General features: G+C 39.8%; 1 protein-coding gene across 1 annotated transcript in view; it reads left to right on the forward strand.

The window, feature by feature from the left end:
• SPAG17 (sperm associated antigen 17) overlaps positions 1–23245 on the forward strand; it is a gene marked incomplete at both ends in the record, with an annotated part of 212051 nt that overhangs the window by 140288 nt on the left and 48518 nt on the right. Inside the window, 8 exons of the mRNA XM_080915775.1 lie at positions 2015–2190; positions 3074–3203; positions 5064–5242; positions 7846–8005; positions 14777–14988; positions 18549–18693; positions 19946–20100; positions 22783–22971. Coding sequence (XP_080771901.1) covers positions 2015–2190; positions 3074–3203; positions 5064–5242; positions 7846–8005; positions 14777–14988; positions 18549–18693; positions 19946–20100; positions 22783–22971 — 1346 coding nt within the window. The remainder of the gene's footprint in view (positions 1–2014; positions 2191–3073; positions 3204–5063; positions 5243–7845; positions 8006–14776; positions 14989–18548; positions 18694–19945; positions 20101–22782; positions 22972–23245) is intronic.

Consider the following 23245-nt stretch of genomic DNA (forward strand, 5'->3'; position numbering starts at 1 on the left):
TAATTCTGTTATTTTGGTACAAGGAAATCATGATCTTTCAAGAAGTTCTCATAGGTTTCTATAGAACAATATTTTATCGAGTTTTATAATAATAGAACTACTTGGTGAACCTCAGGATGTTGGTTTAAAAGGAGCCATTCATTGGACATATTAGAGGATTTCTGTGCTCCACTTTCAAGAAACAAATTCTCCAACTGGAAGCTATTTCCTTTCAGACCACAAAATACTATGTTGCTTTATGAAGAACCAATTAAGAAATCTGTGGATCCCCACAACCCTTAAAGGGATCCAACCACAGTGGACATTTTTTGAACATTGCAAAATCAATAGATAATCCCTATGCCGTATAGCTTTAAAACCATGTGCTAGGATAGATTATGGTGACCATCTTACTTCCTGACTATGTAGCTCCTTTTCTGAGGCTTGCCATGAATCCTCATAACATTGTTTCTTAAAAGTTTAAAATATCTCTAGAACCACACCAAGAGGTGTCTGAAAGCAGAACTTATGAACTTGGAACTGAGAAGGACAAAATAAATCTACTGTGGTCATTGTAGAGTCAATGCATGAATGATATTTGAAGGACTAGTTGTGGATATGACTGTTAACATCTAATCTAGGCACAGCCCAGACTCTATATAATAGTCACATATAGTGTTACATACATGTACCTGTCTGGGCTTCTATTCCTGTAAACCAGATTCGGTAAGTCAGAGGGAAACTTGGGCATTTGTTTAAATTCCTTGAGTAACTATGATGGCAGCCAAACTTGAGAACATAATGCAACCTGGGACCTGGAAGCATCTGCAAGACTGAAATATATGAATGATCAGTAAGGGGGTAGAGGGGGTTGACCAGAAAGGTAAGGAGAGGTCAAAAAAGAGGTATGATGGGTCCTTCGGAAGAACAGATGACAAGATAAAAGGGGCACACCTGAGTACACACACACACACACACACACACACACATACATACACAAATACACAAACACACACATATACACCATATACACACACACACAAACACAAACATACACACAAACACACACACAAACACATACACATACATAGAAACACACACACAAACACACACATATATACACACACACAAACACACACACATACATACAAACACACATATACACACATGTACACAAACACACACATATACCCACAGACACACAAACACATACACACATACACACACAAACACACGCATACACACAAACACACACTTATACACACAGACACAAACACACACACACAAACACACACATACAGACACACAAACACATACACACATACACACACACAAACGCACACATACACACAAACAACACATATACACACAGATACACACACATAAACACACACATACACACAAACACATACACACACAAACACACACATACACACAAACATACACAAACAAACACACACACACACACACACACACACACACACACACACACACACACACACACAGTGTCTCCTCTTGTCAGCCCTTTAGAATTTCCAAACTTTTTAAACCAAAAAGACAATAGATTGCCTAGAAGAAAGCTAATTATCTCACCTTAGACAAAATAATGTTTGTCTTTGTTGGATCTTCATGTGTGTATTGGCTCATGTGCAATGTGTCTTAATGTTTCACTCTTTCAGTGTTGTTCTTGCTATTGTGAATCCAGGACTTCAGAATGTTTTATGAGTTCTGTTTCTCAAATTAAAAGAGAGAAACTTAATAGAGTGCACAACAGACTGGAAGGCAAGGACATGTTACACAAGAACTTGAAATAATTTTGTTTCAACCACACTAAAATAGTAAACACTTTAAATTTTCTAACTACAATCTGATTTTCAAAACGCAACTACATTATCTCTGGAATATATCTGACTGGAAAACAGTGTTTCACATAGTGAAAGTTAATGCTAACCTGAACAAATTTTTGAGATGTATCAATTAATGACAATATGAAAAATGAATATTTAATTTTTCACTCCCCCTTTCCTATTTCTAGAGGTTGTGGATTCTGATATGGAAGCAATGGTGAATATCCCTTCAGCTATGACAGCGACAGTGGTTCCCTCTGTGGTGTCTGTTCCTCAAGGCAAAGGGAAAGCTAAGCCAAAGGGCAAAGAGAAACACAAAGAATCCATTAAAGAAGAGGAACCTCCAAAGGAAGAAGAAAAGAAGGTAGGTGAACATGACAACATGTTTCCAATCATTTCACCTCATGGTACTTTTTACAATTAAAATGCAAGTATACTGTTTCTCCTACTCCATTTTCTTTCTCTACATTCTCCAAAGTCTCTTCCCAACATCTGTCTCTCTGAAATTCCCAGCCTCCTCTTCTTAATTATTGTCACACAGGCACACATGCATGCACACACACATACACACACACAACACACATCAATAGAATTGCTGGTTTCCCCCAACACTACTCTAATCGTTTTTAACTATGATCACAAGCAACACTAATCAATTGGTCAAGTTGAGGCTGGAAAGTTCAAGAGCAGGTGCCGGGTAACTCTGTCTCATGTGATCAAGTTTATGCAGACAGCACTTCTGTGTTCCATTACGTCACAGAAAGAATAAACTTTTTTTTCATTTGATGCCTTTTTAATGGCCTGAATCACAATCACCAAAGCCAGGCCCCCAGAGTTCTCAGTTCCCCAAAGGCCTACTTAATGCCATCATGCTGTCAGGTTTCACCATCTGAGTATGGGGGTTGGAGAACCAACACCTGTACCATGGTGTTGTCCACATCCCATTCATCCAACTAGGGCTACCATTCAAATTCCAGTTCAGTCCATTTGCTCAACAAATACATTCACAATGACCTTTGTTAACTTTGCCTTCTCTGGGGGGTGTTACATTTGATACTATGTCTTATCACATGTTTACATACCAGTCAGCAAGTATAAGCTCAACAGCAGTGAAGATTCTTGAATCCTTTTAGAATCTATTGCAGAGTCTACTTACTTACTCAGTGGTTGTATTGTCTGACAAGTCCTTGGTTGATGGAAATAAATGAGTCTCGTTTAGAGAATGACAAGCTTTTCTTTATGTACAGAATCACATACAGGAAGAGGTAGAACCCGAGGTTGTTATAGAGGAATCGCCTTATGTACCCACCTTCCAAAACCTAAATGTATCTTGCCCCAATGGGCTCCTGCTGACCTTCATTGGGCAAGAATCTACGGGTGAGTTAACTGGAGTGGACGAGGAATCATGGGTCAAAAACTAACACAGAAAATCACGCCATTGAAAGTGTGTCTTACCAGTTGTACTTGTTGATAACGAGCAATGGGTAATTTTCAAGTCATGATCAGAACAATAATGACCATTTTCAAGTGCTTGCTGTGATGAACCACTGTCGGAGTCTTTAATACACATGCAAAATCACAAACCCTACAGAATAGGTACTGATAATCCCATCTTATAAAATACAGACACTGAGACTTTTGGAAGTGCAGCAGTGTCCTCATCGTCACCTGACTAGTAAAAGGCAGAGTTGGGAATTCATTCTTGGTCTAGTGATGGTAAATTCAGCTTTCTTAATGGCTTTTGTGTAGACCTGTCTTCCTGCCTTCGCAGAGGGTCATAGGTACAGCACGTTGCTCACTGGTCTAAACGAGGGGCAGTGAGAATGAAGAGACCAAGATGCCCATTAAGCACTCTCTTGACCCCATAGTGCCACACAGTCTGTTACATCTGCTTCTTCTAAGATGGCTTCTTACTTATTCTGATGGATAAACAGGTACAAAAAAGACTTTTTAGTTAGCCTGGTGTGTGGGGGGGGGGTATGTGAGAGAGAGAGGAGGGAGAGAGAGAGAGATGATCTGAGATTGAACTGGAGTCCATTCAGCTGTGAATAACAGTTTTAATTTTTTCCTGTATCTAATGGTAACATTTTTTTCATTTTCTTGATGATAGCCATCTGGTTGGGGAAGATGGAAGCTGGGTGTAGTTTCTACTTTCACTTTCCTGGTGGCCAAGGATGTTGCAGAGTTTTGATTTTTTTTGTTTTTGTTTTTGTTTTGTTTTTCATGTTTTGATTGGCCATTGTATTTTCTTCATTTGGAAGGTATCTACTCAGTTTACTTGCCTATTTGGTTGTACTATTTGCTCCTTTACCTATTTCTATATATCTGGATATTGAACCTCTGTTAAATAAGCAACAACAAAGATTTTCCCCCCTATCCTGCAGATTGTCTCTTAACTCTGTTCATTATTGCCTTGGCTGTTGCTCAAGAAATAAAACTGATTGGGGGGATCTTGAAGGAAAAATGTAGCTAATGAGAGACCCCACAATTTAGACAGCAGATCTGCCAGGATTGGCCACTGGAGGAGCTTAACTTAGAAAGGTTTACAAAATTAGGGTGCTATTTGCTATGCCCAGCGATTGTGTTACCTGTTGATTCTAAACTAGAAAAATAAAATAAAATAAAATAAAATAAAATAAAATAAAATAAAACTGACAAATGGTATCGAATCAAATTGAAATGCCATCCCATAGAACTTTGTGTTTGGAAGGTATTTGTCAAGTGCTTTTGTTCTTGATTACCAGGAAAGAGCAGAACACTGAGAGTTTTCTGGCTGTGGTTAGAGATGGAGGGTTTGTGTTAATTTTGAAGGGATGATGAATAAATTAGAGAAGGTTTGAATTGAGACTCCCTGAAGCTCTAAGCAAGCAGGAGATACCAGAGCATTTTCTACCACAGAGCAAGAACTTACTCAGAATGGCATATCAAGAGAGAAAATCCAGACACTAAGACACTGAAATTCTGCTCCCAAACTCTGGGCTCTAGAGTATGCACATGCTCTAGTAAGGGTTGTTACTTGTTATATTTTTGAAATGTTCTTACTTCATTTGAGTGGAAAAGGGTATCAAAGACCCAGTTTTCTGGGCCGTCAGATAATGAATGGAAGGAAGCGTCCCTAGTTCTCAAACACAGACAAAAAGAGTAAAAACAAAACAAAACAAAGAAGAAGATAAAATCCCAGCCCCATAGCACCACTCACCCCACCAAAAGCTTTATTCTCTCTCTCTCTTTTTAAAGATCATTCTGTTGCAGATGAAGAAAACACTCGCAACCTCATGATCCGCCAGAGCTACCCTCAGAGACTGAAGCACTACGAATTCTATAAAGCAGTGATGCCACCCAAGGAGCAGGAGGCATCAAGAGTTGTCACCAGCCAGGGCACTGTTATCAAGTATATGCTGGATGGATCCACACAGGTTACAGACTATAGTATTACATAACCTCCCTCACAGGGAAGTAAAAGACAGCTGGACCTGTGTAAAGAGCAAGGCTACTGCACAAAGGAGACGTGCATACACCACAATGTTGTAGTAGTTATTTAAAATGGATGCTTACCTCTTTATCGGCCCCTGCGGATGCTGCTTAACATGGAGCCGCACACACAGACTCTGTCACTCTCCAAGATGCCCCCTCCACACGATTTTCTTCCCAGGAGGTTCACTCCACCCACGCTACTGCCTCCGACCCAGGTGGAATTATTGCCCCAGCGTCCTTTTTCTTCCACCACTCATCACAAACATCGCTTCAAAGCCCGTTACTTTTCAAATGGGTTTATATAATAGATTCTCAATTCACAGACTCTCTACACAATAAGATTACACTCAATAGACACAGATACCAACTGCTCTAACATATGAGATAAAAACCTATAGAATCTCTTTAAAGATTTATGTCTACCTATGTCCGATTACAGCCACTAGGATCTAAGTCTGCTTTCCCCAGTTCTATCTTGATCTTTTCTTTTTTCCTCAATCTCTGTTCCTCTTCCCTTTTCCTACCTTTTCTCCGCCTACTTCTCCCTGTCCAATCATGTATCACCTTAACATAAATCTACACCGCAAGGGCACATTAAAGTGGCAAGCGGAAAGGAGTGCAGTTAGAGGCAGTGCAGTGGGGTTATGCTGTCTGTGAAAGCCAGAGTGCATACAGCATAGATGTGCTCTTTCTATATGATCCAAGGTTGCAAACTCCATACGTTTTCCTTTTTTTCCCTCGACTCACCTTAAAACACAGGGAGGAAGAGCACTTAATAAATACTGAATTCCCAACAGTGCTAGAAAACAAAATGTGTCACTTGTATAAGAAGTATTTAAAGAATTTCTGGAAAATGCAAGATGAGTAGGTTCAGACTAATAGAGAAACAAGAACAAAGTTTAAAATATGTACAAAAGAAAGAACTCCAAAATTAAGGGGACTATTGAATAGCAAGGTATACCTTTAGGAGTTGAAAATCAGGGCAGTTCTGCAGGTAAACTCACTTTGTGGAGACTTAAAAATCAGAAGCCACATAAAAACCCAGAAACCACACATCTTGGCACACCTTCAAAAATGATCAGAGGGAAAGGTTTCTATAAGCAGATAGTATCTACCAAGAGCCATAAGAGGTTACAAGACCATGTGTCTAAGAAAATAAACAACAGATCCAGCACTGTTAAACTCATCTAACAGTAAATATTTGAACATAATATAGACAGAAACTCAAGTTAACAATCTAATTTAAAGAAAAAATTAACTGCCCTGGGGACAGTGAGATAGCTCATTGGGTCAGGACACTTGCCTGATTACCAAGCCTGATTGGTTAGTTTGATCTCCAAAACTCACATGGTGGGAGGGAAGAGACTGGAAAGTTGACATCTTCTCTTTATGTATCTGCCATGATGTGCACACATATATACATACATACCTGTATATGCACATACATACAGAATACAGATACATACACACATAGGAAAGTTAATGTCTGGTTTTCATATGTCTACCATGCAACACAGAGAGGGGTTGAAGAAGTTGACATCTGATTTTCATATACCTGCATATATATATATATATATATATATATATATATATATATATATGCACAAACACACATATTCACATGCACACACACACACACACACACAGAGAGAGAGAGAGAGAGAGAGAGAGAGAAGCAGATAGATGGATAGATGGATAAATGAATGGATGGATGGATGGATGGATGGAGAGATAGATAAAATGACATTTAAAATAAGTATAAAATTGCTATGGAAAAAAATTAAAAGTTCTTAAAATTTTAAAGTAATTCTGAAGAGCCATGTGGTAGGAGGGGTAACTTATAAGAGAGAAAAGAGCTAAGAGGTGTGGAAATGCAGCATACCCACTAGCATTTCTGGAAGAGACCAATGGGAAGGAGAGGAGAATGTAGTTTAAACGATGCGGCATGAAACATACTTCAGGTTCATCCCAGTCACCAAGTGCCAATCTGGGTTGATGTTAATTTATCTTTAAGTGCCATTTTGCTACCTAGGACTGCATGGTAGCCTGCAGAGCTCCTGAAGAGGCCAGGAAGGATCAGGTCAGAGTCACATGGGCAGCTGACTTCCTTACTGTACTGAGAGGCTGTGCATACGGGAACCCACAGGGTATCTATGATACCCAGAGATGACATGTGCAGTAGTTAGTAATGGCAATCAGACATTAAAAATATAATACACTTGGAAATGTAGCTGTTGGAGAATTCTCGCCTATATGATTTTCCAATTATATAAAATAAGGATGAAGAATAGAAAAGTACATTAATCCAATAAAAGTACAAAATAGAAACAAGACAGATGTAGGTAGAAAATATGAAATCACAGTAATTGCTGTATGCAGGTGCAAATCAACCCTCTGATGGCACTTTCTCGTACCACACAAGGAGGTCTGTCTTTAGCCTTTCTTCTGTAGATTATTTCAAGCCCCCAAATGTTGGACAGAGCACTGTTTGAGGACAAGCCTCCTCTAGACTTCTGAGGATTCTGAGACCTTGATTTCCCTTCAGATTCTCTTTGCAGATGGTGCTGTGAGCAGCAGTCCTGATTCGGGTCCTGTTTACGCATCTCCTGAGATGTCTACAAGCCCCCATAATGGAGATTTGGTGGACAGTGCCTCTCAGCCCAAATCAGAAACAGCACCTTCTGAGATCATCATTACCAAGAAAGGTAGCCATCTAAGTATCTTAACTTGAGGGACTTAAGAGTTCTCAAATGCTTCACGAGTGTTCGTATCATGACACCGCTCACGGTTTTATTATATACATACCTGTTCACGTGCAAATACACATGAATGTGTATATGCTAATTTCCTTTGCCAGCACAGGCTTGCTTACTACTTCCTGAACTGCCTTCTTCCTCTCTGTGGAATAAATAACTCACACTTTCCCATGCATAATGAACAGTTTCCTAAGTCACTGTACCTTCTTACATGTTAGCTATACTATCTGGCGTGGTGTTTTAGGGGTTTGTTAACTAAGTAACATGAAGATTCTGAGTCAGCATCCCTGGGATGATGTTGACCTTCCCTTCCAGCTGGATATGGCTCCTCAGAAGCACCTGGGGGCTTCAATTTAGCAACTTCCAAAGCAGAGAGAAGAAAAAGTGTATTCAAGAGTGTGTGTTCTCAGAAGACTCCTGATCCTGACCCTAAACTTTCTCCCTTTGCATCTCATGGGTTACACCCTCCTGAGGTTCAGTGCTACCAAAACAAAAAGTCAATATTTTGTTCCTCTATTTTTAGTCTGACGTGTGGGTGTAAGGGGTGTAGGTAGCGGTCGGTAGCATCTGCAATAATAGAAATCAAAGGTTTCTGCCCTGAGGATTTCTGTTTATCTCCCTCCCATTAGCACCACATGCAAAGGGATGCTTTCCCACACCCACCAAAATACTAAATATTATTCTCTAAGTGTCATTCAGTCGATTAGTAAATCCTGTTACTATTTGACTAATAACAATATTGAATAGTCATGTATTTATTGAGTTTAGTTCATAGGAACCTCCACAGGAAGGATTTTATTTTAGTTTTAATACCATCTATTCCATTATAACAATTTTTGAAATGTTTTGGATTGTTTAAATCTCCTTCTACGTTCATTTTCAAGTCTCTATAATGTCCCTAGTTTATTTTAATCACTGATTCTTAATTGCTGAAATATAACTTAAAACCTTATGCATGATCAATAACTGAAACCTATGTTAGAGAACAGCATATGTCACATAGTTATTCAGTTCCATGCGCTCTTCATATTTATTACATGAAACCTGTTAGTTGTGTTTCCCAGATGTACCTGAGTTCAGCAACCTTTTCTGTCAAGGGCAAGAGGGTAAATCTTATAGGCCTGGCAGGCCATGTGTTCTCTGTCTCTGTAACTCAGCAGTTCTGCTGAAGCATGAGTGCTTTTTGATAATACATAATTCAATAAGCCTCAAATATGCTGTGTCCCAATAAAACAATTTATGAACATTCAATTTTGAATTTGATATTATTTTCATGCATCATAAACTACATTTAAATTCCTTTAACTGCTTAGAAATACGAGGTGTCATTACTTCACAGACAACGCAGAACAGGCTACAAGCCCCTCCCTGTAGCTAGAACTCCCAGCCCTTACACTACAGCCCAGCGTGCTTTTAATGCCTGCTTCAATCCATTCAGCCACGTGTACGTTGATGGACAGGCAATCAGCGTCTGCTCAATGCTGTGCGTGCTCTTTGAACTCCTGCTTGCTTTTGGTGTAAGGTAGATTTGTCTCTCTAACGGTTCCGCCAAATATTCCTTCCGTTAGTTTGGTGGTATAATTGTAAATACAACTTTGGGATTATTATATTATTTATTTATTATTTATTATCTTTGTGGTGAGTTTGCCTTGTCATCGTTTTATGAGGTTGTTTTGGGAGTTTTTTGTGGGTTTTTTGTTTGTTTGTTTGTTTTTTAATTGTAAGACTTCCCTCCCCCAGTATCTCTTTGCTTAGATTGCTGTGTCTCTGCTAACCACTGTAACCTCATGGGAATGACTTTTCCACTCTCGTAGTCCTCTGTCTGTACCGTGTGTTTAAATGTGTCCCTGTGTACAGCATTTAGGGAATCTCATCAAAGCTAAATTGAAAAACAAAAGATTTTTTTAAAGGTGTTTCTAAAGATTTTAATTCATTCATCAAAAAAATTTGATATTTCCCAAAAATCACCTTATATCATCCTTATTCTCAAATGACAATTTCACAGAGTATGACATTCTAGGTTGATGTACATTGACAGGAATCTCATGTTTGAAAGATGATTGTTAGTCTAATTCCTACTGTTTTAAATATCACTGTCCTCAGATCATTCTCATTTTTATAATAGTTTTAATACAATTCGACTATGTATGGCCTTCCATTTACTTATACAAGTGGTAGTATGTTAGGTGTAAATAAGTGTATCTCACTGATGCTGAAAATGTCTCGATAATTATCTCTTCAAATATTATTTCCATCCATTTCTTTTCCCCATTTTTTTGTAATTCTCATAAAACATGTTAGAGGCCTTTGACCCCCCTTTTCTATTACTCCTAAGGATTGAAGTTTGGAACACTCAGATTCATTCTAAATAATTGGTTCAAGTCTATCTTTGAGCTTGCTTCTAAAAACCTCATATTGATTTGTTTAAATTTCAGTTGTTACATTTTTTCCACATATATTTTCCCTTATCTCTAATCTGCCTTCTCTGATTTTTATTGAATTTTTAAAATTGAAATATAATTACATCACTTCCCTTTTCTAATTCCTCTTTTAAACCCTTTGTTCTCCCACACTCCTCTCAAATTTATGGTGTCTAGTCTTTTGATTACTGTTGATACATACATATGTAAGTACATAAATATGTACATACAACCTTGAGTCCATCTAATATGGCTAACATATGTATATGATATGAAGATGATTTCAGGACTGACCTGTTGTTATTGAACAGCCAATGAGAAGGCTTGGCCTTGGAGGAGACTTTTTCCTCACACAGCAGTCAGTAGTTGTCTGTATCTCTTTGCCTATGGTTAGGGACCCACAGTTCCTAGTTATTCTTCTAATGCTAGTGTCATTGTTTGTCTCCTGTTTAGACAGCCATGTGGATGAGGTATCATGAGTGTAACACTCATCTTTTCTAGGATGCAAAATCCAGACTTAGCAGACTTTTCTGATTTCTGTTTTTTACAGTCTTGCTACCCCCTCCTCTACAATGTTTTCTGTGCCATAAGTGCATGAGCTTTAGATGTATACTTTGCAGCTAGACTCCCCACAACCTCCTGCTCATGGTGTGATGACCTGTTGAGGTTTTCTGTAATGGTCTCTTTGCTATAAAGAGAAGCTTCTTTGATGTTAGGTGAGAGCCACTTATCTGTGGGTATAACAATAAACTTTACGAATTATGTTGGTCTAATAAAGTGGTAGTAGGGGCTCTTCTAAGATCCATGATTTCTCTAGGCCCTGATAACTGGCTAGGTTTCTAGTACCAAACATGATTTTCCTCCTATTGAGGGAGACATAAGTCCAATGACACAACTGTTGGTTACCACCAAGATGTGAGTGACACTGTTGCACCTTAGGTATCGCTGGCCATGGTGGCCATTGCTGTAGTTCATGGGCATTAAAGATAGACAGGACTATTGACTGCTTACCTCCCTTGGCAGCTTATGGAATACTTTCTGGTAATATGAAAGCTAGAGCACAGAAATGAATCTTCTGGGTTATATCCATCTCAAACCTTCCAAATCTTGTATGTGACGTGTACCGTGTCTTAAGAAATAGGTAGAAACTTACCTGCACAAAACAAACAGGTAAATGGATGGAGCTAGAAAATATTGAGTAAGATAACCCAGACACAGAAAAACAAGCTCTCCTTTCTACAGTCCCTAGCTCCAAGTCTTCAGCTGTGAGTGCTCAACCTGGAGTACCAGAAACCAGGAAAGTAAAACAGGGACCAGAGGAGAGGAGGAGAAGTAGAGAGGAAATAGCAGGATACAGCTGATGTAAAGAGGAAAATGAGAAAAACAGGGAGGACAAGTCCTTGGTGAGTGGACAAGGAGATCAGTACAGAGGAAAGCGAGGGAGTGGAGAAATAACGTCAAGGATGCCTCAAGGAATCATATTAGTTTATATTTACCTCAAATTATATGATATATTTTTTCATAAAATCATGTCACTTGGTGTGAGAATGCTCCCCACAGGAGCAATATATTATCTAAACAAAAAAAAAAAAAAAAAGAAAAAAAGAAAAGAAAAGAAAAAAAGAAAAGAAAAGAAAAAAAGAAGGACCAGGCAGGAGAAACCTCCATTGGAGTTCTTGGTCAGGGTTGTCCAAGTAACTCTCCAAATAATGCAGGCTATAGCTGTAGCCCCCTATTGAGTCTCAGAGGTTGGAGGTAACCTGCCTCTTCTCTGCTCACACTTACTACCCTACACACCAGGAATCTCACCCTTCAGACTCTGTGCATATGCAGTTGGTGCCTTCAGCTCCCCTTAGAAATACTTGTGTCATGGTGCTTTTTGACTACTGCATGATAATTTTTATTTCTCATGGCTTTAACTCCAAATGCTTTGGACCTATACAAGTACAGATGCATTTCTTTGAAAAAAGTTATGCTTCAGGAAGGAAAATATCATGGATCTGATATTAACCCTAATACTAAATGTTTATTCTGAAGGGGGTTTGGAATGTCACCTAAGCAATGGTCATTGTCACTTGAAGACTCACATGAGTACTTCTTGTGATCATATACCATAAACATTTTTGCTTTCTCTGTTCAGCCCCAAATTGAACACGGAACACTTGTCCAGTAGGGCTGGGGTATATAGCAACAGAAAGCCTGCATTTATTTTGTGAGTAGTTCACACTTTCTGAGAACAGTTCTTCACAGTCTCAAGCTTCTGGGGATCTTTCATATTTAATTCCTTGAACCATCTTGGGTGAATTTTGAATTTTGTTCCTTCCTTAGTCCTATGCCACCCGGCTTGAGACAAGCGTTACTTCCTTGTATCCCTGCCTCTACTCAGGCCTCAGCTAGTGCTGACTATATCACTCCGATATTACTTCAGAGACATTTCCAACTAACAAAAATTTACTGGCAGTTTTTGTTATTTTCTCTGGAAATCTTGGTGACTAGTTAGTGATGTTTCTGGAAACGGAACATGTGTTGTACCCATTCCTTAAGTCTGATCGCTATCCCAGCTTCTTCACTTTCTTCCTTGTGCCCATAAAGGAAGATAGTAGTTATTTAAGAATCCAGAATGTACCCATGGTCCTCTCTTTGTGTTCTTCCACCTCCCATCCTTTCACACCTACATTCTCCCATCTCCATTGTCACCAACATTGTGTTTATCTGTTTCTACTGCCCTCTGCAATCTCTGCTACACTAATGTTCATTTGTATCTACTGCCACCTGTAATCTCTGCTACACTAATGTTCATTTGTATCTACTGCTGCCTGTAATCTCTGCTACACTAATGTTCATTTGTATCTACTGCCACCTGCAATCTCTGCTACACTAATGTTCATTTGTATCTACTGCTGCCTGTAATCTCTGCTACACTAATGTTCATTTGTATCTACTGCTGCCTGTAATCTCTGCTACACTAATGTTCATTTGTATCTACTGCTGCCTGTAATCTCTGCTACACTAATGTTCATTTGTATCTACTGCAGTCTGTAATCTCTGCTACACTAATATTTTCTAACCATTATCCATACTTTTGTTATGACTTAATTTTCTATATTCCTGCTAAAAACATCTAACTTATCTTTTGAGCACTTCACCGTATGTCTTAAATGTTTTCTGTAGGAAGTGCTAAGACCTATAATAGGCTATAAAGATATACTTTACTGGACCCGTGCCTCTCTCTCCAGTCTCTCCTCTTGATAAATATGTATCCCCTGATTAAAACATTGCTCATTGGTGTCTGCACACACCATGCTGTTGTCTCCCCTATCTTTCTAGAATTCTCATGTTGGTATGACTTTTTCACTTCTGTTGATGAAAAAATAAGAAATAATAAGACAGGAGAAAAAAGGAAAGAGAAGAAGAGAAGAAAAAAAAAATAAATAAAGGCATGCCAAATACTTGCTCCCTCTTGTGGAGGATCTATACAAGTACCTCTGGCACCCTGCTCCTCTCTGATGCTCTTCTGGAAGTGCTAGCAAGTCACAAATAAACCCTGGGACAAGAGGGCTGAGCGCACTGCATGTCTCTCCTTCAGGTCTGACTATTTTTTGAGTCCCTGTGCACTGAACTGAGATTTGTAGCCTGACACATGAGCATTTTGTGCTCTGAATCCAGAGACTCTTTCAGGAATGAACAATCCTTTACTTTCTGCTCATAATTTGTTTCTGAGTTTACCTTATCAGTGAGGCTTCTATACATGTGTCCCCCAGATGTTGAGAAGGATGGGAGTGGGAACACACATCTGATGATTGTTGATGTGGTGTTCAACTGTACAAAGTCACTTCTGCTAATGAGAAGCCAAGGATTTGCTTGGCCAGTTAATGCCCCCAGATTCAGAATGGACAAAATAGGGGAGATTAAATGTTTCAAAGGCTGTAGTGGATAGATTTTATATGCCAGAGAAGAGTGACATACCCAAAAGTGGAATATAGACCACACAATCTGGATTCACAGACAAATAAGAAAGATTCAAACTGTTCAGAAATAAACACAATGGCTTCTGTTTACCAAACAGTGAATTGCACATAGGTGTATGTGCCTGGAGGAAGGTAATGGTAATTCAGCTAAGGTTCAGTCCCCAAACCGACCTATTAGTAACCTGACTTTCCCTGTTAACAATATATTGGTGCCTATTGCTTTGGGCTATCTAAGTGTCTAAGGAAGTTTATGCTGTGTCTAGACTTAATGAGAAATCTATGAAAGTGTTGTAGTTACATTGCACTGTCTAATTTCCTGTGAACATCCACAGGAAAAGGTCACAAAAATCAAACATCAATGGCAAATAAGAGTGAAGCCCATGAATCTCTCCCAGAGGTGGCCCCAACTCCTATGGAGTCCCACATTGGCACCTGGTTTACAACAACACCTGACGGAAGGAGGATTGGCACCAAAGGACTAGAGAAAGTTAAGAACTTGAGTACACTTCTATCCTTCCAGGCTACAGATCCCATCAGTGGAACGGTATGACAGACTGGTACCCAATGCAAAAATATCTAAACCGTGTAGAAGAATGTGTGTGAGGTCTTCATTTTCAAATATTTGTTAGGCAGTAGGTTGGTGGGTTGGTGGCTAGGTAGGTAGGCTAGTAGGTAGGTAGGTGGATGGGTAGGTAGATGGATGGATGAGTAGGTTCAACTAAAATCACCATGTGGTATAATGGCAAGCATACTGTTTTCTAAAGTGTGTGTTAAAGGGGGGAGGGTTGTATGTATGTAATGAAATCATGTTAGAACAAAATACTAATTTTTGAAATGAGGTTATTGAATTTTTTTTCTTTTTCTTTCATTTATTTAAGTAATTAATTTGTGGTGGTTGCTGTTGTTGCTGCTGCTGCTGTTACTATTGAGACAGTCTTGCTGCATACCTCAGGCTGGCCTGAACTCCTGCATTAGCCTCTGTAGTGCTCTGTAATGTTGACTAGTTCATGGGTTGATTGTTCTTTGTAAGCATAGATGTGACTAATACCAACTATCTCCTTGTGTTAAATATTTGTATATCTGTTTTGTCTCTGGGAATGAGAGGCCATCTGTCCTTGTCCTGCTTCTTTATGACCCTCTGTACTGAGTGGACAAAACTGTTCATGATCTATGCTTTCAAAGAATCACACTCACATTAAATAACTTAAAAACCCAACAGCGGTGAGGAAATGCACAGGATTTTATTTGACCATAAGAGGGGGTGGTAACCAACTGCTGTTTTAAAAGTAGGGGTTCTGTTTATGATATGAAGTCACTGCCGCGCCATGAGCTATGCACCTTCCACATGCATCCCTGTGGGAGCTCTGTGAACGTGAGTCCTCACAGCCCTCTAGATTATTCATTACATGATGATGAAACAGAGCTCAGCAAGTTGAGCGCTCAAAAACTCACACTTGGAGGAAGTGCTTACGGCCAGGATGTCAAATCTACTGGTAGTGACTGAACTGGGTTTCTTCTAATCTTTAGTTATCCCCCCAGTGTTGTGTGTGGAACTCTGAGGCACCCTCTAAGCCTAAACAAAATGAAGTATTTTCCAGGTGGCTTGTCTCTAGTTTACAAACACACACTGCTGATAACAAATGTCTGCCTTCTCTGTAGGCAGATTCTATGATCTAACCTACACATCCTTTCCTTCCTTCATCAGCTATTTGTAGAATAACTTCACAATCTCCGACTTTGCTATTTGTCTTTTCTATCTAGAACTCAATACAGCTGATCATTTTAGAAAAGCCAGCCTTCATTAGGCTTGTTTGTATGGAGTTCTTTTTTTCTTTTTTTGAGGTGTTTAGTTTGGTTGGGTTTTTTATTTGGAATATATCAAGTAACTATAATTCAGCCCTAGGGTAAAATGCTTACCTTAATATGAAAACTAGTATTTATTAGCTATAAATGTTAATTCCCATCATTGATCCTGTTACCACTATGTAGTGGCTGAACCAACAACTACAGACAGGATCAAGTTTACTGTAAGCACCGGATAACTACAAATATGAATGGCATCAGTAGTATGCACAGACAATTATGTCCTCGGCCCTTATCTCTGCCATGTCCACTTACTGACTCACCCAATGCTTACAACAAACTTCACTTTCTATCCCAGGAAGAAGAAAACTAAACTAAGGAATTTGAGTACTTTGTCTGAGGTCACACTGAACAGAAGGGGTGTGCCAGACCCCACATACCTGGTTTTATTGTAGTCCCATACAATGAATGGAAAGAGATTGTTCTTAGGGTGCCTTTTATAAGGTTACTAATCTAATCCAAGAGGAGTCTAACCTCACAACCATGTTGAAAAAAGCCCCAGTTCCTAATGCTATCACCTTGGGGGCTGAGATTTCATCATATTAATTTGAGGGAGACACGGTAGGTTTATAAGAGCTGGTCAGACAAGGGGCTGATTCTTCTTTCAGACTGAAGGAACTGCTGGGATTAGTTAATTGTTTCATGATTCCTGCTCTGGTATGTGTAGGAATACCTCCAGTAGTGTTTGATTCCCCTGGGGATATGTCTGAAGGCTCTGCAACTTAGTCTATGGCCTCCCAGACTCCCCTTATCTACCCACTCCTCCCTGGAGTCTTTGTCTCTCCATTCACTTTGCTCAAGCCTCAACTCTTCTCTAGCACACCAGGTTCAACCACATTCAAGCTCAGCATCATTGCCTTAGACAGAGAACTACGCTAAGTAGAGCACTCACCACAGAACCCAGCAACCCTGAAATGCAGTAACTTGGAGTAAGGAACTCAACCCCAGTTTACCCATCAGCACCCAAGTCCCCACCATAGCGCATACCCATTCTTAGAGTACTTTAAATTCTTTTAGGCTGATCTGGAATAAACCCGACATGTAATGGGATACTCACCTGCTGTCTTTCCATCTGAAGCCATTCAGCCATTTCCCCCATTTGAGGTAGTTAATCTTCATTACCAACTAGATTTAAAATCACCAGAGATTGTACCTCTAGGCACATCTTGAGGGTAACAGAAGACCCAGCCCAAATGTGAGCCAGAGGCCCAGTCTGGTTTATGCAGAGGAAAGAGAAGCAAGAAAACATCAACGTCAACACTCACTTCTCTCTCTCTCTCTCTCTCTCTCTCTCTCTCTCTCTCTCTCTCTCTCTCTCTCTCTCTCTCTCTCTTTCTCTCTCTCTCAGACAACATCATCAGCTTGCACTCCCCCTGCCATGCCAGTTCTGCTATGATAGACTGTTTGCCATCAAACCATGGACCAAAATAAGCCTTCCTCCCTTAAGCTGCTTCTTGTTGTCTATGTGTTTACAGGAAAAAAGAAAGTTCCTAATACTCCACCCTGACTCTCTTTCTATTGCCTATATGAAGATACTCCACTTGAACATGTGTGCAAGCTAACACAATAGTCTTTTACCCATGATTGCATTGACTTAACTTTAAAGAAGGACTTGAGACAAAAAGTACCGTACAATTGGCATGGCAACCTCATCACGTAGGAGGTCTAATGGCCACCCATACTCATAGCATCCTTAATCCCTCAAGTCCACACACAGCATGCACAGCAGGAAACTGAGTATGGATAGATGTGGGTAACCTCAGCCCAAAGGAGCTGCAGCCTCTCTGTTCCACAGTGTCCATTACTGTGCTGATGGCTACCTTGCAGTTCACCCTTTTCAGGGTAATTCTACAGAGCTGGGGCTTCACAACACAAGGATAACCTACATGTCACACATCATCTCAATAGTTTCGAAGGAAACCAATTCTAAGAACTGTATCTCAGACTAGCCTCTGTTGACCCTGATCCAAGGCTATATTTTTTTTGATATATTGAAATGTTCCCTGTCTCTTAATACTTGATTGACTTCGGCATTTTCCCTTAACTTCTATAAGCCTATATTTAAATACCCTCGATCGTAAAATTTAGAAAGTCTGAATTTCCTCATCTACCTCAGGAGTCATTGAAAGTAGTAGATCAAGTAGAAAATGAAAGCTTCACATCCACTAAGCACAGAAATAAGCTTGCTGGGGTCTAACCATCCACCCTAACAATACTTATGCTTTTGCCTTTCATGTTCAGGTCATGACTACTAGGGAAGACAAGGTGATCATTGTTGAGAAGAAGGACGGAATCCGGATTGTGGACCATGCTGATGGTACCAGAATCACAACCTTTTACCAAGTTTATGAAGATCATATTACTCCCCCAAATGATAATGAAACAAGTGAGTCATAGTTTTTAAGATGGTACCAACAGGATGTTACAGTGTAAGTCAGAAAGAAAGCTCACCATTAGAAGTATTCATAAAAATAAGTGAGCCAGCCAGGGAATACCTGTGCAATATAAAGGGCCATAACACATATGTCATATAAAATATTAACATTGGGCTTTTTATTAGATAAATAGCCTTGCATCTTTGCATGATAAGATGATAGGCATAAAGGTGCAGTTTTCAACCTCGCATATGACTGAAGTATTGGGTAAAATATAAATGTTCATCAATGATAGAATGGAAAAATAAAATGTAATAATTGTAATAATACTAAAAGGGACACTATTTCATGATGGTAAGAGAAAAACATACATAAATGCACTGAATAAAAACACACTCACTAAATATACACTAAATGCAATCACATATTTAATATAAAATAAGCACACATACTTAATACAAATATACTGTATGTAAACATACTACATATAAACACAGATGCTATAAACACATGCACACTCGCACATGTGCATGCGCACTCACACACGTGTGCATACCCCCACACCCCCCCCCCCACACACACACAGTTTCTGGAGACTTCAAGTTTGGTAACAAAGGCCTGGTAGCTCAGCTTCCAAGAGGACCAAGAGGTCAAAACCACTTTGTACTGCATATTGAAACACTCTCTCAAAAAGAAAAATGGTTGGAGAATTCAACACAATGTTGAAAAATACAGGTATAAATGACAGGTACAGTGATTATATAATTTGATAGATTAGTACATAATTTATACATATGTCATATGTTTTTATTCTTAACACAGATTTATATAAAGTTATTAAAATGAATTGTATGAAAAAAAAAAACCTAGGCATAGACAAAATGCCTATTTTTCTTTACCTGGAGACTTTCTTCATACACATATTTTGAAACAACATACCCAAATAGGAACAAGTATGAACTCTCACTGGTGAATATACTTAATGAATTTCTTATCTTGAAAAACATTTTACACTTCTCAACATGAAAAGAATAGTAGTAGCAGCATACTTAATAAGACAGCATGCTAAGTCACATCAGAATGTAGGTTCTAGGACTGTCCTGAAGGATATCGACAAGGATTGCAGGCCACACTCGAACCCTGTGCGATTCTTCACAGCCAGGTTTTTCTCCACGAGGAACCAGCTGGCCAGGAGTCCAACAGAGGCTGATTGCCCACTGGACACCTTCTACCCAATCTCCTTACCCTATGCTTTACTTGTAGCTGAAGGTCCAGAGACTGTCACTAGACAGGTGAAGTGTATGCGGATAGAAAGCTCACACTATGCCACCATTATCACCAACTGCGAGGACAGTAGCTGCTGCGCCACCTTTGGGGATGGAACATCTATTATTGCAAAGCCACAGGGATCGTACCAGGTGGGTCAGGTCGGTGAATGGGGACTGACACATGTAAACGCCCCAATGGAAACAGGTCCCACTGTGCTGGGACAGTGGGAAGTTCTGCAGTGACACCCTCTATTGCTTTCCTCAGTCACCTGATCGCTCTTCTCACACTGTTGCCTATTCATCTTTTTAACCTATTCTAGGAATACATTGCCTTGCTTGTTGTGAAAACTCAGTAGCTTTGAGTCAAGGATAGGCTAAGGAGCTCCCCACACTGGGCACTGTGGTGGCAGAATCATTCCAGTAATCTGATTTACATGTATCTTCCTCTTTAATCTCATTCTTGACTGTAGTCCACCCCTAACGCTCCAGCAGGACTGAGGGCACATCAGTCTATGTGGCCTTGGGAAGTCAGTTTGCCCAGATGAAGCTTTGCTTCATTCTTTCACAAGTAAAGGAAGAACTTGGCAGCACACTCCTTCACAATCTCTGACCTTCCCATCAAACACAGCATGTTGGTGTTAGTCTTCAAAAGATTTTTCCCTGTTAGAGAAGAGACATGAGCTAAAATATCACACGCCATGTTACAAGAGGCTGAGAACCAAGAACCAGAATGTGATAGATTCATCATCCTCACTGTGACAGTGGCTGAACTAGTTTATCTTCCCATCTCCCTGGTCATTATACCCACTCTCTCTGTTTTCATCCAGCATACATTGGTGTGGGTCAAAGAAAGGGCTGAAAAATGAGAGAGGAAAGAAAACGTGAGTGTGAGTGTTTGCTAGCAATGACAGGGCCCCATCAGCCCATAGGGAATGACACTATTGGGAAGTGTGGTCTTGTTGGTATTAATGTGTCACTGGGGGTAGACTTTGAGATCTCAGATGCTCAGGTCTTGCCCAGCGTGGCAGTTCACTTCCTGCCGTCTCTGGATCCAGAGGTAGAGCTTTCAGCCAGTTCTCCAGCATGTCTGCCTGTGTGTCTCCATGCTTCCTGCCATGACGGTAATAAACTAAATTTCTAAACTATAAGCCAGTTCCAATTCAATGTTTTCCTTTAAAAGAGTTGCCATGGTTATGGTGTCTCATCACGTTAATAAAAAGCTAAGACCACATCCAAATCATAAACATTATCAATTAAAAGATTAAGAACACACATGATTCACTTTATATAAGCATAAAAACACAATTTGGTAGTCACAGCTGGAATGTGGGTCCCTGGAATGTGCACTCCAGTGTGGGTTTTCATAAGACGGTCAGGGGATTTCTGAGATGGAGACTTGGTGAACATAGTCTCTTTCTAGAGGTCAGGGGTCAGGTAGCTTTGTCTCTTAAAGGTGACATCAGAGGTGGTATTGGCTAAAATACAATCAGAATAGTTGGTAGCCTGACCTTAGATTAGTTCCTGTCCCCCCAGAAGCTGTCAGACCCCTTGGCACAAAGAAGGTCCTGTGGGCAGGTCTGCCACAAACAACAACAAACCTTTCTCCCTTTTAAAAGACGAATCAAGTGCACACTGGACCTGTAAGATTCAGTAGAGCTGAGGGAGGGCAATTTATTTTAATTGAGATTTTGTTCAGAATGTTATACATTGTTCTATATTTTCACTCTTTCTATCCTCCCCTTTTCCCTTTCAATTCTTCCTGTGCTTTCCCTCTTGAATTCATAACCTCTCTTCTTTAATCATTATTGTTATAGACAGATAGACTGATAGATAGATGGTATATATATAGAACCTACTGAGTCCTTGGTGTGGCTTGTGTGTATATGTATTTACAACTAATCCCTTGGGATTGGATAACCCACAGGGATTATCCCTGAAGTAGACTGACTCCCTCTTCCAGCAGTTGTTAACTGCCTGAAGATTTTCATCTAGAGGTGGGATGAGACTTCACCCATCCGTGTTGGTGTGTCAACTAGTGTTGTCACTGTACCAGCAAATGGGATCAGTTCCACACTACAAACTGCTGCATCTTGAAACTCTTACATCGAGTGAAAAAAAAGGCTACACACTGATACTTCCACCTGCGGAAAATCTAGAATAGGAAGATTCATAGGAATAATGGATTAGTGGCCACCGAGGACTGAGAACAGGAATATGCCATAGCTGTACATGTATGGAGAATCTACAGAGATAATGGGTTAGCAGTCACCAGATTAGAATCACGGTGATACAGTGATGGCCAAAGAGGCTGGAGTTTCTTTGTGGAGGGAATGATATAAGTATTCTAAAATCATGCATAATGACTGCACAAGTTCTTGGATATATTAAAAGATTGCCAAATACTTCTTAGAGATGAATTTACAATGAATGAATTATAACTCAAACAAAAGGAACTAGTAGTCATTACATCAACACTTGTCTATGTCAACTTTCAGAAGGGTAAAGGCCAACCAAAGCTTCTGAGAACATTTATCCCTTGCAAATGTTTCTTTGTCCTAAAACATAATGGGTACCAAACATTTTGCATGGAGTTTTATGTACTTACCTCAGTTAAAATGGAGTAAGTCTTAAATAAGAAGAAAAGAACAGACCCAGAAAACATGGGGCCTGGGAAGCATGAAGCCACAAAAAACTGGATCTTCTGTTTGTTCATTGGCAAACAGTTCTTCAGAAACATCGTGTTCTTTCCTGGATGGTTCTGTCCTGAAAAGATCTCTCAAATACTTCAAATTGCACAAGAAAATTTAATGTCTTTTTTCTCTCTCCTCCCAGGTGCTACCTCCAAACACAGGCTGCCTTTATATTGATAAAGACTGCTCAGCTACCTACTGCCATGAATCCAGCAGTAACATGTACCATCCCTTCCAGAAGCGTGAGCAACTGAGAGCCAGCAGGTACATCATGAAGCATACCTCAGAGGTGATCTGTGAGGTCCAGGATCCTGAGGGGAACACCTTTCAGGTAAGAGGCAGGGTCCCTATGGAGAGAGCCTAGATTTCTGTCTTAGTTAGGGTTTCATTGCTGTGAAGAGACACCATGACCACTGCAACTCTTTTTTTTTTTAAGAGATATCTCTACTTCTGCATCTTCTCGATCGTTTCTTCCTTGTATTTGCCCTTCTCCTTCCCTACTTGTTGGGACTTGGCTTTCCTGTCCAGGATCTTCTTGTGGTCCTTGTCCAGCTTTAGCCTGGTGATGACCACCTTGCTGGGGTGGATGCCCACATGAACAGTTG

The sequence above is a fragment of the Micromys minutus genome (assembly GCF_963924665.1).
Source record: "Micromys minutus genome assembly, chromosome: 4".
NCBI lineage: Eukaryota > Metazoa > Chordata > Mammalia > Rodentia > Muridae > Micromys > Micromys minutus.